This window comes from Oryzias latipes, chromosome 14, assembly GCF_053564925.1.
Source record: "Oryzias latipes strain Hd-rR chromosome 14, Olatipes_Hd-rR_3.1".
NCBI classification, from domain to species: Eukaryota; Metazoa; Chordata; class Actinopteri; order Beloniformes; family Adrianichthyidae; genus Oryzias; species Oryzias latipes.
The window spans coordinates 25,290,624-25,307,973 of NC_136250.1; the positions used below are offsets into that span (position 1 = coordinate 25,290,624).

At 43.6% G+C, this 17,350-nt stretch overlaps 1 protein-coding gene across 2 annotated transcripts; it reads left to right on the top strand.

Moving 5' to 3' along the window:
* The first annotated feature begins 1,271 nt into the window (after positions 1 to 1,271).
* On the top strand, positions 1,272 to 16,765 carry trappc14 (trafficking protein particle complex subunit 14). 2 transcript variants are annotated; one of them, XM_011483851.4, is made up of 13 exons: positions 1,272 to 1,574; positions 3,634 to 3,962; positions 7,504 to 7,599; positions 8,602 to 8,731; positions 10,295 to 10,381; positions 10,743 to 10,863; positions 13,559 to 13,706; positions 14,359 to 14,441; positions 14,595 to 14,746; positions 15,215 to 15,351; positions 15,422 to 15,500; positions 15,853 to 15,967; positions 16,120 to 16,765. In XM_011483851.4, the coding sequence occupies exons 1-13, from the start codon at positions 1,382 to 1,384 to the stop codon at positions 16,274 to 16,276; spliced, it is 1,827 nt and encodes a 608-aa protein (XP_011482153.1). In that variant the 5' UTR covers positions 1,272 to 1,381; the 3' UTR covers positions 16,277 to 16,765. The 2 variants fall into 2 exon arrangements, with proteins under 2 accessions (XP_011482153.1, XP_004076807.1); XM_004076759.5 differs by having other exon boundaries at positions 1,273 to 1,574; positions 3,631 to 3,962.
* Positions 16,766 to 17,350: the final 585 nt, after the last annotated feature.

A 17,350-nucleotide genomic window follows, 5' to 3' on the forward strand; every position in this document is an offset into this window, starting at 1 on the left:
CCTCCGGCGGATGTGAAAATGAAAATGCAATTCCCTCTTTGCATTTTCATTTTAATTATGGCAGAAAATAAGCTGTTTTTAAGTAGAAAATGAAAAGCATTTTGGAGAACTGATTTTTTATTTTATTTTTGAGTCATTTGATGCAGTTACTCTGTAAAATTGAAAAAGCATTTCTGTGAATCCATTTTAATTTTCAAATGAGATATTTCTAATTGAATTTTGCTACACATTAACCAGAGAACTTTTTGAAAATGAAATGTCAAATACAATTTTCTTTATTATTTTAATGAAGTGACAGTATAATCGGTGAAGAAAAAAAAGAAAAAGCAGTTTGGCGGATTATTTTTTTTTATTTTGATTCAACAAACGCAGTTTCTTTTTGAAAATGAAAAGCATTAGAGAATTGATTTTTAATTTTACTTTTGAGTCATTTGATGCAGTTACATTCTGAAAATTAAAAAGCATTTCTGGTAATCCATTTTAATTGTCAAATTAGACATTTTTAACTGAATATTGCTACACATATACGAAAACCCTTTTTGAAAATGAAGTGTAAAATACTATTTTCTTTATTATTTTAATTAAGTGACAGAATAAGCAGTGTTGAAGAAGAAAAAGCTGTTTGGTGGATTGCTCTTTTTTTTTATTTTGAGTCAACACATACTTTTTAAATAGTGAAAATGAAAAAGCATTTCTAATGTTGACTTTTATTTTTAATTATGATACAGAAATGCTTCCATAACTTGGAGACCAAGTGAGTCGGTTTTTTCATGCACTTTTTATTTGCGGTGTATCATATTTTGAAGGCATGTTTAAACATCATCCCGACCAGGGAGTATTACGGGCAGAGAGGACATTGCTGCTTCTTTTTGCCTACGGGTCCTTTCATCTGGCTGTTTTGTTGTTTCAACTTTGGTTATTTCTTCCTGTTGTGTTTACTTCTTTTTTGCACCATGAGTGTTGGAAGGGGAGAGGATGGAGAGGTCTGTGCGATGTACACTGCCATGCAAGTCCAAATAAAAGTTCTCTTTGGCTTGATTGTAGTGTGACTACAGTAAAATTTGTCTGTCTTTAATTACCGGTCCGTGATAAGTTACCTGGCAGCAAACCGGTCTGTGGCGCAAGATAGGTCGGGGACCCCTGAACAAACGGGAGAATTACAACAATTCCATCAAAATGTCCTGTTGGCTTTTTTCCCCCACAAAGCACGTGTCCCAGATGGCCTATTAGCGGCCACTAGAGGTCGCTGTTGTTGAAGGAAGAAAGCCGCGTGACGTCGCTTTTATTTTGAAAGTGAAATCAGGAAGTCCGCGTTTCATTGTTCGGGTCCGGGTCCGTTGACGGTGGTCCTGGTGCCGCTCAGCCTCCTCCACCCGTCGCCATGGTGCAGATGATGGAGTCTCAGTGCGAGTATTTCATGTACTTCCCGGCGGTGCCCATCACGGACCTGTCGGACCCGGCCCGGTACCGCTCGCTGCCGCGCCGCAGCCACCTCTACCTGGGGGAGACCGTCCGCTTCCTGCTGGTACTGCGCTGCAGGGACGCTGGGGGGACACCGACCGAGCAGGGCCCCGGTAAGAGGAGGGGGGGGGGGCGACCCCCACGTGTTTGTTTTTGTCGTTATGGACCGCGTAACGGTTTTGGAGTAACGGTTGACACTTCCAACGCGGTGGGACTCGGTCGGTTCCCGAACCGAGCCGCCATTTGTCCCGCTTATTAAAGATGCCGCAGGCCTTCAGAGCTGCGGCTCTGAAAGCTGATCAGCCTGATCGATCCTGGATGTTTATTCCACACAAGCGGATCAGTGTGGGAAACGGCTCCAAGTCTGCGTGCATCATCATCATCATCATCATCATCATGACGACGCTCTTCTGTGTGTTGGATGATCATTTCTATGTTTAAAAAAAAAAAGAGGCTATTCTTAAAACCACAAGGTCAGAGGATGGTCAGAAAAACACAACCTTTATGAAGAAAAACAGCAGCACAAAAGCTGACATTAAGAGATAAAAGTCAGGAAAATGGAGGCCCATAGATAAACCAACGAGGAGTCCCAGTGGATTTTGTTCAAACCTCACAGAACCTCAAATCTAACACAGGATTGTGGAGGATGACCCTCAACACCTCCTACATGTGTCAGTAGTTGTACATTTAAAGTTTCACTCCAATCCTCTTTTTTCAAAGGGTTCCTAGTGGTCTGTTAATTATTTGGCTGTTTTTAGCCTGAATCAATAATTTGTGTCGTTTTCTAGGACGTAGTTTCTGCAGAGCGGCAGGATTTAATTAGAAACTCACCTTTGGGGAGTTGTGGGCGGTACTGTTGATGTGGAACAACCCCACCCCCACTTCCCCTCCCCAGTACTGAAAGCTCTGAGTTCTGCTAGCTTACAGCCCCTCAAAACCCCCAAATTAGGGGTGCAACAAAAATGGTGAGCAATATCCCAGCTATTCAGATGTACAGTTCTGATCCAGATTCCAGCTCAGACGAGGAAAACATCAGAATGGAGCAGAGTAGGGAGCTTGTGACCCATATATTGACTGTAAAAGACAACTGGACTGAGTTGCTCTATTCCAAACAGGAAGTGACCGCTGGCTCCAAGAAGCCAAAATCCCATAGACTTCTATAGAGAAATAAACAGCTGTTACTCAGTCGTTCTATTAGTCAGAATAACCATTCTTGCCTAGTTTTCCTTTTTTTTTTGTACATGTTCCTGATAATCCTCATTTTTAATTTTTTTTCTGTAGTTAAATTATTCAAGTTAAAGATTGACCAAACAGATGCCTCAACAAAACAATTTGGTCGTGTGTCGAACGTTCATAACGTTTGATTGACAGATTTCATGTAGCCCACTTTTCAAATGGTAGGGATGTGGACTTCCAACTACCTCACACCGGAATGGAGAGTGGTTCCCATAGAAACAATGACCCAGAACTACTCGGACCAGTCACTGCTTACTGACATCATCTGGCTCCAACATGGCGACATTCATATTCATTCGTTCATTTTCGTAACCGTTTTTCCCTTTCGGGGTCGCGGGGCTGCTGGAGACTATCCCGGCCACTTGTAGGTGAAGGCAGGGGACAACCTGGACAGGCTGCCAGTCTGTCGCAGGGTAGAAAACACACATCCATTCACTCTCACACCTAGGGACAATTTAGAGTTGCCAATTAACCTATGAAGTATGTTTTTGGACGGTGGGAGGAAGCCAGAGACCCCGGAGAAAACCCACGCATACACGGGGAGAACATGCAAACTCCACACAGAAAGGTCCCCCATTGATGTTCTGTTTCAGATCCCCCAGCCGGGACTTGAACCAGAGGCCTTCTTGCTGTGAGACAAGAGCGCTAACCACTGCGCCACTGTGCAGCCCCGCGACATTCATACCAGGGAAAAAATAGCGACTGCATTGACTTCATTTGGATGGAGTTGGCAGTCCTTTTCTCTGGGTGATGTCCAGCTTCTTTTCTGCATCACAACACTACACTTTTTCAAACAGCATGTTTTTGGAATTGGAATAAAGAAATACTCAGAAAACTTAATTGTCTTTATATAATGCTACAACATGTTAAAAACAGCATTTTCATTAGAGTGGGTCTTGAACCTGGACTGAGCCCCTGTCATTTGCCTTCCAGCAGGGGGCAGTGTTGGCCTCACAGAAGGGTTTGGGACAGAATCGGCCAGCAGCCGTGCGTGGCGGGAGCTGGCTGGCTCTTTGTGTGCCGTGGCCAGCGTGAGTCCAGGAGAGAGCAGCCGGCATCGAGGCAACCACCATCAGCACCATGACTACGGCGACGAAGGCAACGAGGATGGCGAGGACGACTATATTGCGGCGGCGGAAGCAGCCATCGCGGCTCTCGGCAGCAGGGTGGACTCCCGCTGCTGCAGCTTCAGGGACTGCAAGCCGCTGCTCATCCACAACTCCTCTGGGACGGCACTGAGGGAGTTCCGCAGGGCGCCTGTTCAGGTACATGACTCCAGATGAGGCTTCTGTTTCTCACCTCCAACCAAAGTCTGTGTTCTGAACCTGACCTGGGTGGAAATCTGAAGGTTGAGGCATTGCTGAGCCAGTCTGCCCCACAGACATGCTAACATTTAGGACTACAGCTAGCTGTTGCTCTGTTCTCAGGGTTAAATACACATCAAGGATGAAAATGTTCTTTGAGAAAGGTCGCTCCTGTGACCCTTTAGCTTATTTGCTGCCCACACAGGGACTAATGTACGTGGACCCGTACGGGGGACTTAGCCAGGTTTCTAGGTTGTCCGGGTCCGTGGAAGGTCATAGAGAGGAGGGAGGTCAGGTTTGTCTTGCAGTTCCCTTCAGGCTCATGCGGCCAGCTTAAGGGATGTCATGAAAATGGAACGTACCATTGTCGGCGCGTGGTAATTGTATCATAAAGTATTTGTAAGGGTATTGTAAGTTACAAGCACTTATGACGGACAGGTGATGCTGACATACCCTGTCCTTAAACCACACTCTAACCATTAGGGAGGTGCGTGTACCGGCGGCACGCAAAAGGTGTCCACGAGCCGTAAGCTGTACCTGTAAGGTGTCCACACAAACGACTCTCTGCTTGTCTAATTTGTTCACTTCCAACAGTCCGGCTGAACAAAAGGAGCAGTCACAGTCCATGTGACCAGCACTAACGGGCTCCTTGAGCAATGTGTAGAGTTTGGGAGGTTGAAAAAATAAAAGCATGCCTGCGTCTCACCCACTTCATCCTTACTTGCCTTTGTGTTAGAAGTGTTCACTATGACCTATCACCTGCAGCAGGAAGTAATGTGCATGAACATGAGCCTTCCGGGCTCATATTTCCTGCTCACCTGCATGTCCTCTACAGGTTTGCCCATTTTTTGCCTGCAGACAGTCCGGGCAGTTGTGCTTGCAGCACTTTCCCCCTTAACTTTATTGTTTGTTTTACATTTTAATGACCGCAGAGCTGCTGAAAAAAAAAGCACAGATCCTCGTTTATGAAGCTGCCCTTTGGTAACCAAAGACGCTTTCCTGCTTCTAACATTTCTGTCATACAACATATTTTTCATTTCAAATTCCTTTTTTTCCTTTAGCAAACATGTCATGAGTCATGTTTATATTCCATTCAGCAGACACTCCAGGTGACGGACAAGTTTCTCACATTTAATGGGAGAATTCATTATTAATGTGAGGTCAAGTATTAAGCATAAGGACGCCTGGGAATGGGACCTACGGGTTATTAGCCCCGCCCAACTCTATTCTGTTGACCTTTGTTAGGCAAATGTAGCTTCTGCTGTGTACTTCAGCTTTTACAGTGCTCAGCATAAATGAGTACCCCGCACTACATTTGTCATAAAAACCTTTAACCTTAAACCTTTGGTTAATTCTAATTAACAGGCATTCAACCACAAGTGAGTCCAGCGCTAGGCCTGCACTATAAATCGCAAATTTATCGTTATTGCGATTTATTGTTCAGCTATGCAATATACATGTAGCAAAAGATGGCGAAAATGGCAATAAAAGGTGACCTTAAATGTTCTAAAACAATCTTATGGAAGCTTGAAGTATTTAACGAATCAAATAAACCCCTTTATGCATTTGACCAATCGGATGGAGCCCTTTTATTAATTAATTATTTTATTTTGGAGCTTTTTTTATGTTAGATGTTTGCCTCCCATGTGAACAAGGACATTGGAGTGTAATTTAAGTTATATTGGCTCTTATTCAAATTAAACAGCTGCAAATGATGTTTTTTGGTTGTTTGGTCATTTGTTCATATAACCCAAGTTATATCGTCACCACGAGTTCTCCTCATATCGTGCAGCCTTAGGTGAGACTAATGATTATTTAACAGGTGTCTGGCACATGGTTACTATAAAAGGGCATTTCTTAACAAAGAAAACTCCTTCCCATTTCATGCTGTCAGCAATGGCTCCCCATGGAAAAGAAATGTCACAAAATCTGAGAAAGGAAATCATTTCTTTGCACCAAAATGAGGGCTACAAGAAGATCCACAAAGCTTTACATATCAGTCAAAATACTATTGCAAAAGTGATCCAAAAATGTAAGAAAGATGGAAGTGCAACCATCTTACAGAGACGTCCACAGAAGCTTACATCTCGACAGGAGCGTCTTCTGATGAGAAGGGTTGAAGAAAATCCCCATGGAAGTTCACTGCAGTTAGCTAAAGCAGTAAAAGGCCAAACTGAACTGACCGTTTCCCGTGACGCCACACGGGGCTCACTGTAAAGGAACGGCATGCATGGTTATCGTCCACGAAGGAAGCCTCCCCTAAAGCCTGTGCACAAAAAACACGCCTAGAATTTGCTAGGGCCCATGTTGACGAAGAGGAGGACTACTGGGACTCAATACTCTGAAATGATGAGGCAAAGATCACCGTTTTTCATCACCCTAACGCTTTTAAAACTGTATGTGAGGATTTCAAAGACAAATGCATGGGGGCTACAGTGAAACACGGTGGAGGCAGTGTCCTGATGTGGGCTGCATGAGTGCTGCTGGTGTGTGGGGGGGGTTGCATGTCATTGATGGTACCATGAACTCAACAATGCACGGCTCTACAACGAAGGAGAAGTTTTTATTTTTGTTGTTTTATTTTATCATACTGTATTTATCCCACAAAGGGAATTCTTTTCTCCGCATTTGACCCATCCCCCTGGGGGAGCGGTGAGCTGCAGCCAAACCGCGTACGGGAGGCAGTAGTGTTAAGGGTCTTGCCCAAGGGCCCTCACTGGGTGGTGTTAATTGCTCGCTATTGATATGGTAATTGCCCAGTAATTGCACAGCCCAAGATGCTGCTATCACTTCATTCACTTGGTAGTGAAGCACAACGATGATCCAAAACACACGTCTAAAGCTAATGTTGCATTTCTAAAGAAGAACAGGCTGAAGGTGACTGAACGGCCAAGTATGTCCCCTGATCTGAACCCAATCCAACACCTGTGGGGAATTCTGAAGAACAAGTTGAGCATCACTCTCCATCCAGGCTCTAAAAGAGGTTCTGCTTGAAGAAAGGAAAAAGATAGATGTTGCAGTATGTCACCAACGTGTTCATTCCATACCTAGAAGACTTGGTGCTGTCCTTAAAAACCATGGAGCTCATACCAAATACTAGATGTAGTAGTTTTTGTTGCAGGGTGTATTCATTTTTGCTTCAACCAATTTAAGTAAAACTGAAGATTTTGTGATCTAAGTTAGATCATTAAACTTAATTTCATGTTATGGGGTGTTTAAAAAAACGTAACCTCGTGGAAAGTTTGGAACTTTTTCTTTTGTTCATTGAGCGACTGATTAAATGAGTGCTTTTTAAAGAGGGTGTACTCATTTATGCTGAGCACTGTAAATGTGCATTTCCAGGCATTTGTTTTGTTTATTTCGCCCTATCATTTGTTTCCCTATCAGCATTTTTCTTTTGGAAGTTTTCAGGACTCATTCTGCAATCTGCAACGTCTCTGCTGACTCAGCAAAGATGCTCTCTGCGTCTTTGAGGTTAACGCCAGCTCTTTCTTCTTGTCAGTCTCCTCTGGACGAGCCGGTGGTTCTGACGGATGAAGTGATCTTCCCGCTCACCGTGTCTCTGGACAAACTCCCCGTCAGCACGCTGAAAGTCAAGGTCAGGGCGGCGCTCTTCTCTGGTGACCTGCAGATGGTTCCGGTCAGCAGGTTTCGGTCTCTGGGCAGAGCGTGGGCTTTCAGGGCCTCTCTGTCCGTGTTCATATTCTGAAGCTGCACAGCAAAGAACCCAGGCAGTTCAGTCAAATCAACTGCAGAATGTGCCAAACCAATCTGTTAATCTGACCCTGCCACCGTTTTCTTTAGATTCTGATCCGACTCTCACAGCGGCCTCAGCAACGTACGCATCAGCAGCCACTTCCAGTGAAACATCTACGTAAACGCGCTGATTAAATGTGTGATTTCCGTGTTTAAAACTTGCGGTTACGCGCCGCCACACAGGTTTTTAAGTTTGTTTTCGGGATCTACCTACAAAGCGCGCATTGAAAGTTAAACCAGTTGAACTTTGACCAATCAGAGACCTGGATTTGTTTGTGACCTTTTAAATTCACTGATGTACAAACTGTTTGATCATGAAGGAGAAATGAATATTTGCGGTTTGTGCGCAGCTAGAATCCTATGACACAGAGTCTTTCATATATCGGAATAGAGCTATGAAAAGAAAAAGCCTGGAACAATTTCTTGAACATGTGACACTTGCCCCAGTGTGTACACAGCATGTACACACTGTTGACATTCTTTCTACCTTAACTCTTCCACCCTTTACCTAATGAATGTAATTCCATTGGTCTCTGAAACGGAGCAAAGCAGCCTTGCGCTGATATGCAACACTTTACATACGTGATCTACTTAAATCCGTCGTCCTGTTGCAGAGAAAAGCAGCTTTGCGTCGTATCTATTGGAATTACATTAACGTTTGTTTGACGGATTATCAAACGTGTCCCTGAACTAAAAACATTCATTTAGATCAGTTTGGGAAACGTTTGCATTTTGTGTCTGTAGGAGGAAAAACATTTCAGAGCATCGGGCTCCACAAACATCTGGGGGGGTTCAGCTGGCCACCGCCGCGGCGTCTGCACTCAGCTGTTGTGTCGTTCTGCAGGTGATGGTCACCGTGTGGAAGAAGGAGGCAGAGAAGGCGGAGGTGCAGGAGCTGGGATACCTGAGCGTCCTGCAGCAGCGAGAGCCCACACACACCTTCAGACATGACCTGAACACCTTTAAAGCTCAGGGTAGGAGCATCACCACCATGCATTCTGCTTTGCACTGCATCCAGTTCATAGATATAAAAATAAACATCGCATATAGAGTCTCCATCATCATCATCATTAAAGCAGGAATCTGTTGTCTTCATAGCATTACAGACCCAAACATATATTAGACTAACTTGTACGGCTGCGTAGCTCTGATACTGCTCACCATTTTTGTTGAACTGCCAGTGTGAGGTTGGGGGTGTGAGAGGCTGTAAGCTAGCGGGAGAGAATGTAAATAGATGAAAGATGAGTAGTGGGGCAGGCTTACTCCGTACCAACGGTCCTGCCCACAACTCAGAGATAAAAACTTCTGCCGCTCTGCAGAAAACGACAGATGTTTTTGATTTTGGGTAAAAACGGCATAATCATAAATAAAAAACCACTGGAAACACTTTTAGAATCCATCAAAAGATGATCAGACAGTGACTTTAAAATCTATGGTGATCCTTTTAAAATTCAGGACTTCATGAATTTGTCGCTCAAATGTTGTTTGTGTGGTTTTTGTGTTTGTTAAAACTTCACCAAGAATATTTATTTAAAATTATCCCATGGTCTGGGTGAATACTCAATTCTGATTGGCTGCTGGGTGTGGATTCAAAAAAGTAATAATCAACAGGGATAATGCACACCTAAAAAAGTAGTTCCGGTCACATAGCTCAAATGTTCTGTATCACTGCTCTGGCTTCTTTAAAACAAACATTAGCTTCATCAAGGAGCTGAACTTTCTCTCTGAACTTATGCTTTATTTGGCACATCATGACCATCAGCATTTCTATTACTTTCCTTTGCTGCTGAAGTTGAAGTCCGTCTCAGCTCACTTGGCTAAGCGGCGCGTTGTCACGGTAACGCCACACCTACGTAACAAATAGTCCTTTTTTTGTCCAAAAAGCGATCCAAACTGAAAAAAATAACAAGAATAAAGTACTAAAAACTGATTTTATATTTATTGATTTTGCAAGTGACCATGGTGTAAGCGGGTTAATGACCTTCAAAGTGTGCATCAATATTAACACACTTCGTGTCAGACTGTTCAGGGTTCCCCGGCCTACATTAATTTCTGATAATGAACACTTCCACGGCAGTATCCCTTACTTGTGAGTCTAAATATTAGCTCTTTTAATCCACTAATATCAGATAAGATGACCCAAAAGCGACTAAACGCAGCTCTGTAGCTCACTCTGTATTAAAGTCAACATGTTTTCTGTTCCGTATTTTAGTCTGTTTCAACCACTAGCCAAAGAGAACCTTCTCATAGCTTCAGCTCTCCACTGTTTTATTCTGCTTTCATTGTGTTCATTTCATCACAGCGAGATGAATTCTAGGAGGATCTATTGCACTAGTAAAGACTTGAATCATTTTAAACACAGCCTGTTTAGTCTTACTTGTACTTTCTGACAATTCCTCACATTTTGGTATCTGTCTTGGATACATCATGACATCACATACCCTCATCACTTTGATTTTGCTTTTACTTCTGATTCTGCCTGGAAATGTTCCTCTGAGATGAAAGAAGCTCGCTTTTACCACTTCTCTCCTCTGCAGTGAGCACCACGCTGACTGTGCTGCCGCCTCCCACTGTCCGCTGCAAGCAGATGACAGTTTCAGGGAAACACCTCCTCGTCCTCAAAGGTCAGTCTGGTCCTAAATTCTTCCTCCTCCAGTTCCTCCGTCCATCATAGGACCACAGCGGGACCAACAGTTTACCACTGAAGCATGTTTTTGGAGGAAGAACATGCAAACTCCACACAGAAAGAACCCAACGAGGATTTAAACCAGCCCCTCTTAAACAAGAGTGCATACCGCTACACCACCGTTCGTAAATGTATAAAAAATAAAGTGCATACTCTATGTATGGAACGGGCTTTCACATTGACTGTTAGGTGACTCCTAGAAGACCTCTTCTTCAGAGCTGAGGCTCCATCTGAACATGTAGAATGGTCCTCCTTCCAGCAGAGGGCGCACACACATCTGTTGTCTTTCTGCTTCGCAGTACTGAATGAGTCGTCTCAGGAGGAGGTAAACATCCGAGATGCTCGCATTTTACCCAACCTCAACGCCTCCTATCTTCCCATGATGCCTGACGGCTCCGTGCTTCTGGTGGACAACGTGTGGTACGTATTGGACCGACACTGTCGACGGTGATTGGTTCCCTGTGTGTGACATCATTCCGTTCTTTAAATCTTGACGCTCATGTTTGTATCGTTTTCTTTTTGGACATTAAACGTCGTTGTTGCTTTCTGTTGTGTAACATTTTTTACATTGTGTTGCTCTTTGGTCACATTGTGAGCTCTGCCTCTCATTTTTGTATCATCTGCAGTTTGATGTAGGATCTTTTAGTAAATTGCTTTTGTGTGTTTTGGACTGGTTTGTTGTGTTTTTGTTGTCATGTTGTTGTCCTGGGTCCTCAGCAGTCTGGTTGCTCATAAATCACCAACCCTTGACTTTCCACAGCCTTTCAAACGTGTGTCCTGCTGCTGTTTTCAGAACACTGGGATGGTTTGTTGAGCTGCAGGTCTGTGGCCTTTTGCTTTACCCAGCAACATTTATGCTGCTGAAACGTCCTCTGAGCCTCATTTCATGTCTTACAAAATTACCCTTCTTTCAAAAATGATGAACCAAAAAAGGATTGAGGTAATTTAAACCTACCCAGATTAGTTCCTCCTTCATCATCCTCAGTCAGTGTCCCAACAGTATCTCCATTATTTTGATCCCGAGGGAGAAAACAGAAAACGTGATGATAAACTCTGGAGTTTCATTTGGAACTGAATGACACATTTGTATGTTTCATTTTGAACAGATTTTTCATTCTTTTAGCAGCATCAATATCTTAGTGATCCCTGACAAAGATCATCTGCTGTTTGCGGATGCTGCCATAAATGAAGAAACAAGGAGGAACATTTAGAGGAAGGACTTCAGTGTTATTATGAACGGGGAACACAAAGCGTTTACTCCGCCTCCTTCAACAGTCAATCAAACAGACACGCCCCTAATAATCCACATCTTTGAGTACCAATAAAATCAGAACGGTCAATGCTTTGCAGCTTCACCAGCAACGAAAATTAAACAAGAAACAAAAAAATGAAGAGAAAAAAAACTATTCTTTAGCCTCTGGACACTTTTGTTTGGAACAAAACCACATTACTGTAAGGTGATGAGGTGACATCCCTGATTTCCATACCTGTACATTTAGACTAAACATGATGTGGCATTTAGCAGTAAGACACAAAACACGGGGATGTAAAAGAAACACATACAGTTACAGCAGTATCAGTTCAAAACCACAGATCAGCAAGATTATGTTGGTTAAAAGCTCTAAAATCAACCAGGAAGTAAAGAACTAGTTTCTGGTAAGCTTCTCAGTTCCTCTTCCTGTTTGGTTTCTACTCTTTACCTTTTGATGTACACTGAATGCAACAAATAGACGTCCAATCACATGCTTGCTTCTACCGAGTCAGGTCCATTCCAGTTGGCTTAAGGTGAACCACAGGGAGGGATGTGTGTACATTAAACATGTGATGACCCTTTTTTGTTCCACAGCACTGCAAACAAAGCTGAATAAATTAATGTGACCCATTTTTTGAAACCACAGAGTATAACGGTCTAAAATACCCAAAATTGGCCGTTTTTTATGTTCAAAGCTGCTACGTTCTTAAGACTTTTTGATTTTGTTGCTTAAAATAAAAAGATTGTAAGAAAAACACAAGACTTTCTCTGCTAAAACCATTTTCATGAACGCCAGATGAAAATGTATATATTTAGATTGTCTCCCTTTAAGTAAAAGAAGTGGACTGTTTTGTATCGCCACATCGTTGGTTGAATCTTGTATGAATGGATTTGGTGACCATGTATGAGGAACCGTATGGACTCATGTCAGAGAGAAAGATACACAACCCGAGGGAAAACACAAAATTCTAATTGTGAGCATTAAATTAAACCTCTCAGGGAATGAAAAAAAAACTTAAAGACAAGTAATGCATAAAAAACGTTGGTTTGCTTCAGAGCTGTTCACATTTTTAGCCAAACCCAGCTTTACGATATTTCTGAATGTTTTTCCACTCATTAATGCAAAATGATCAAAACCAAACACCCCCGAAATGCTTTGGTCTTTTGTGTCTGCGTCAATGAAACTGGGATTCTGAAATCCAATGCAGAAACCACCTGAGAAAATGGGCGGGGCAACAGCAGGTATGTAAAAAGGTGCCGTCATTGTGACACAATTGTTGTCTTGTCTTTAGATTGATTTTGTCGTGGAAATAATAGTTTTCAAGTTTTTTTTCTTTTTCAACAGTAAAATGTTAAATTTGAAACTTTTTATGCAATAAAAGAAATAAAAGCAGGAAAACGACATTCCCTGTGAAAATGCATGTGAATGCTGAAGACATAGTGGAGTATCTGTCATGTAACTTTAAGAATAAACAAAAACCAAAAAACTGGAAAGACAATTAAAGAACAATCTTTTATAAGTGAAATGTAGCAACTATGTAAACAATACTACAAAAAAACGTTAAAAAAACTGGAATGTCCTGCTGGAATTGAATGTTTTGACGCGCCCAAAGCCATGAGAGAGATGAAAGAAAACAGAAAAACCCAAAAGAACCAGAACCAACATTCTGATGAACGTGAAGTTTTTTTTTTACAGTTGTTTTTACATGTTTCTGAAATCTCTGATGTCGAGAGAAAAACCATGGGTCACAAGTATGATGATGCTTTTGAGTTATTTGTTAGCTTGCTGCATCAGCTACAGCTACAACAAGACAGACGTTCATGATTAACCACAAACATGGTTGTTGATGTTTCTCCCCACAGCCACCAATCAGGTGAGGTTGGCATGGCGTCTTTCTGCCACATGGACAGCCGGGCCTGCCGTCTTCCCAGCATGCTCAGTGCTTTGGAAGAGCATGACTTCCTGTTCCAGCTCCATCTGAATGATACACTTCAAGAGGAGTCGAACGAGGTTTGATGTTTTTGGATATTTTCATCCAACAAATTACTTTGCTTTACATAATAACCAACCATCTGTTCCTGCAGGTGTCAGGTTTTGCAATTATTTCCTTTTTTATCATGAAATCCAGGCATTGAGGGCCGGTGTCCTGCTGGTTTTTCCAGAAATCCTGCCTTATTTGCTGCTGATTACCTGGATCAGGTGTGTTTAGCCAATAAGGAGCCTCAATGGCAGGTTGGTTGGAAAACATGTAGGACACCGGCCATCGAGGCCTGGATTTAGGGACCTGCAATTGTTCATGTTTGTGGCCTAGGAAAAGTGCAAACTCTGTACAGAAAGATCACTTCTGTTATTTGAACCGGGTTATCTTGGTGTGAGGTGAGAGTGATAACCATTGTACCGCCATGCTGTTTTATTGAATCTTCATCCTCTGGAAAATATCGTCAGAATCTTTCAAACTGCCTTTTAAACGGGATTTCATGGAAGATCATTTAAATGTGAAGAATCTATTTTTCCTAAACTTTTCAAATGTTAACGGAAACCAGAAACTTTAAAACTTGAACACCATCTTCAGCCGAACAGTAACACTCCAGAACTGTAACAAACCTTTTTCAGACAGACGGACCTGCTCTGCTCTTGTTCACTGTGGCTGTGTTGGTTTCAGGGGCTGGAGGTTCCTCTGGTGGCTGTGCTGCAGTGGTCCACTCCCAAGATGCCTTTCACTAACTGCATCTACACGCACTACAGGTGAAAACTGCAGAACAAGTAGTCCCAAAGGTTACTTGTAAGAAGAAAGCAAACGCTGCAAACAGCGTTGCAGCACCAGCCTCAGCTGCAAGTTTCTCAGTTTCCTGCTGAAATGTTTAAAAAAGGTAACAAAGCTCCTCCCACCTCCCGTAGGCTGCCCAGCATCCGTTTGGACCAGCCGCGCTTCGTCATGACCGCCAGCTGTCCGAGCATGGTCAGAGTGAAGGAGCACTTCCGGGTCCGATATGTTCTCCTGAACAACCTGCAGGACTTCCTGGCCGTGCGGCTCGTCTGGACTCCGGAGGGTCGGTCTGCTTTCCCTCTAAAAGCTTTGCTCTGTACCGCTCTGCTCTTTAGAAACTTCAGATGCTTTGAGGGTTTGATGTTCAGTCTGAGAATTCTGAAAGGAAAAGTGAACTGAGAAAAGCCCAGAAATAAAAGTTCAGTAACCCTTGTGCTATTCTAGGCACTTTAATGTTGGGAGTTGGGTCATCTAGACCCACTAGACAGTGCACTGAACCTTTTTTCTTCAATGATTAGTGATCTTCACTGATGTCCATGGATTACATGAAATCTTTCCACCTTCATCCACCTTTGTCATGGTAGGCAGAACACGTCAATGTAAGGGTGTGGTCATAGGATAGCACAAGGGTTAAGGCAGCCGCAGAACGAGAAGAAAGTCCATTTTGATGCTCTGCAGCAGACTTCTGAAGTTCCACTTTGACTGCTGAGCACCCGCTCCATCCTCCCTGTGATGTTGTTTTTGCGCTCAGGGCGGGGTCAGGGGGAGGACACGGCGCTGGCGGCAGTGGTGTGCCACTCGCCGCTCAGTAACTTGGGTCACTGCCGTAAAGGAAGCACTCTGTCCTTCAGCGTGGCCTTCCAGATCCTCCGGCCCGGACTCTACGAGGTGCGTGGGCTCCGGTGGTACTGCTCCTCCCCTTCAGGAACGCCTCCTGACCTCTTCTGCTCTCTTTCAGCTGAGTCAGCACATGAAGTTGAAGCTGCAGTTCACCGCTTCCGTGTCTAACCCGCCACCCGATGCTCGGCCCCTGTCACGTAAGAATTGTACCTCAACATGTATCCAGCAGGGGGGAGGGGCCTATTTGAAACTGCATTAGCTCAGAATCCTCCAGGAGTTACATAACTGCAATGCTGTGACTTGATTGGTCAATCAACACGAATTGACCATGAAAAGAGGTTTGAGAGAAATGTTGTATTTTCTTTTCTAAATATAAAACACTTTAATTGTTCATTTTAGCATCTGTATATCAAGTCTTTCTGTAGTTGACAGGGTTGAACCTGCGATAGTGCAGCAGCTTCCTGTCTGTTCCATGTTTGAACTTTCTAAAACATTCATGAGATCATGGATAAAATAAAATCTCACTCATGTCCTCTCCTCTCGTCTCAGGTAAAAACAGTCCGTCCAGCCCGGCGGTTCGAGACCTTTTGGACCGACACCAGGCCAGCTTGGGTCGATCTCAGTCCTTCTCCCACCAGCAGCCGTCCCGTTCGCACATCATGAGGTGACGCGGAATGCCGTGCAGCGTCGCATCTATTGACCTTATTGACACGTTTAACATGCCTGTTTGTGTGTACGCACATGTGTGTTTGTGTGCACATGCATGCACCTGTGTGTGTAAATACATGCATGTGTGTGTGCGTGTTTGCACGGCAGGACGGGCAGTGCCATGGAGCGGCGGGCCATAACCCCTCCCGTCGGGTCTCCGGTGGGCCGGCCGCTGTACCTCCCGCCGCAGGACAAAAGCCTTCTGTCGTTGGACAAGATCGCCAAGAGGGAATGTAAAGTTCTAGTGGTCGACCCGGTCAGCTAGAAGATGAGGGAAGAGTTCAGACGGAGGAGCTGCAAGATTCAGCAAACGGAGCAGGAAAACTGCTGCTGCACACCAGGAGTGGGACATTTACAGGGTTATCTTGTTTAGAAAGTACTTGACGCGCCGTATTTTAGCTGTGAATTCCAGTATTTTCCCAACAGTTTGCTGCTGATTCTGATGGGAATTCTGTTTTTATTTGGAATGCTGAGCTTCATTCACAGAATTTGTTTCCAAGCCTTAAAACAGCAAAGAACAATGTTCATAGGATGAACTCAGGCCGGGCAGAACGTTCCCTCCTGATCAGCAGGAAGTAGTTCTTTATTTATTCTGAAGTGTTACCTTGTTTGTGTTATTTAAAGGAGAGCTGTTACACTGCATCTGTGTGACTTCAGTGTTTTTGTTTACACTCAGTATGTCATCGTTTTTACATTTCAGCGGAGGACTCCGAAAAGATGACCAGCCGGAAATAAAAGAAACAATCCCCGCTCACATCATCCTTGGTTTTTCTTCTGCATGTCATCATAGCTTGATAGAAACTGCTGGGTCAATTTGACCCGTGTGGATAAAATGTCTTCAGGTCTCTGGGTCTAATTCATTTTTGCTTCTTTAAAGCTCTTCAGACCTGAACCGGTTCTAAAATCCACCCGAACGTTTTTTTTTTTTAAACGTTTGTCATCGTTCAAAAAACCTTATTTTTCCCCATTCTGAAAAGGAGGCGAAAAATACTTGTTTTCCTGATCTAAGACCAGGAGGTCATTGGGTCAAACTGGTGACTGTATCAGAGAAGTCGGTGTGACGTCACACATAGGAAACGCTTCACTTCCAGCTCCAACCAGATGAGGTCAGTTAGGTCGCCATTAGTTTGCGATACAGACGCTGCCATATTGGAGCCAGGTGACCAATCAGCAGTGATCGGTTTGTATCAGTCTGAGTCATCTTGCTGGAAGTCCACACGCCTACTGCTTGAAAGTGGGCTCCACGAAATCTGTCAACCAAACCTTTCAAACATTTGATGGGAGACCGCCTACTTTCACTGAGGCATCTGATTGGTCAGTTTATGACTTGATTAACTTA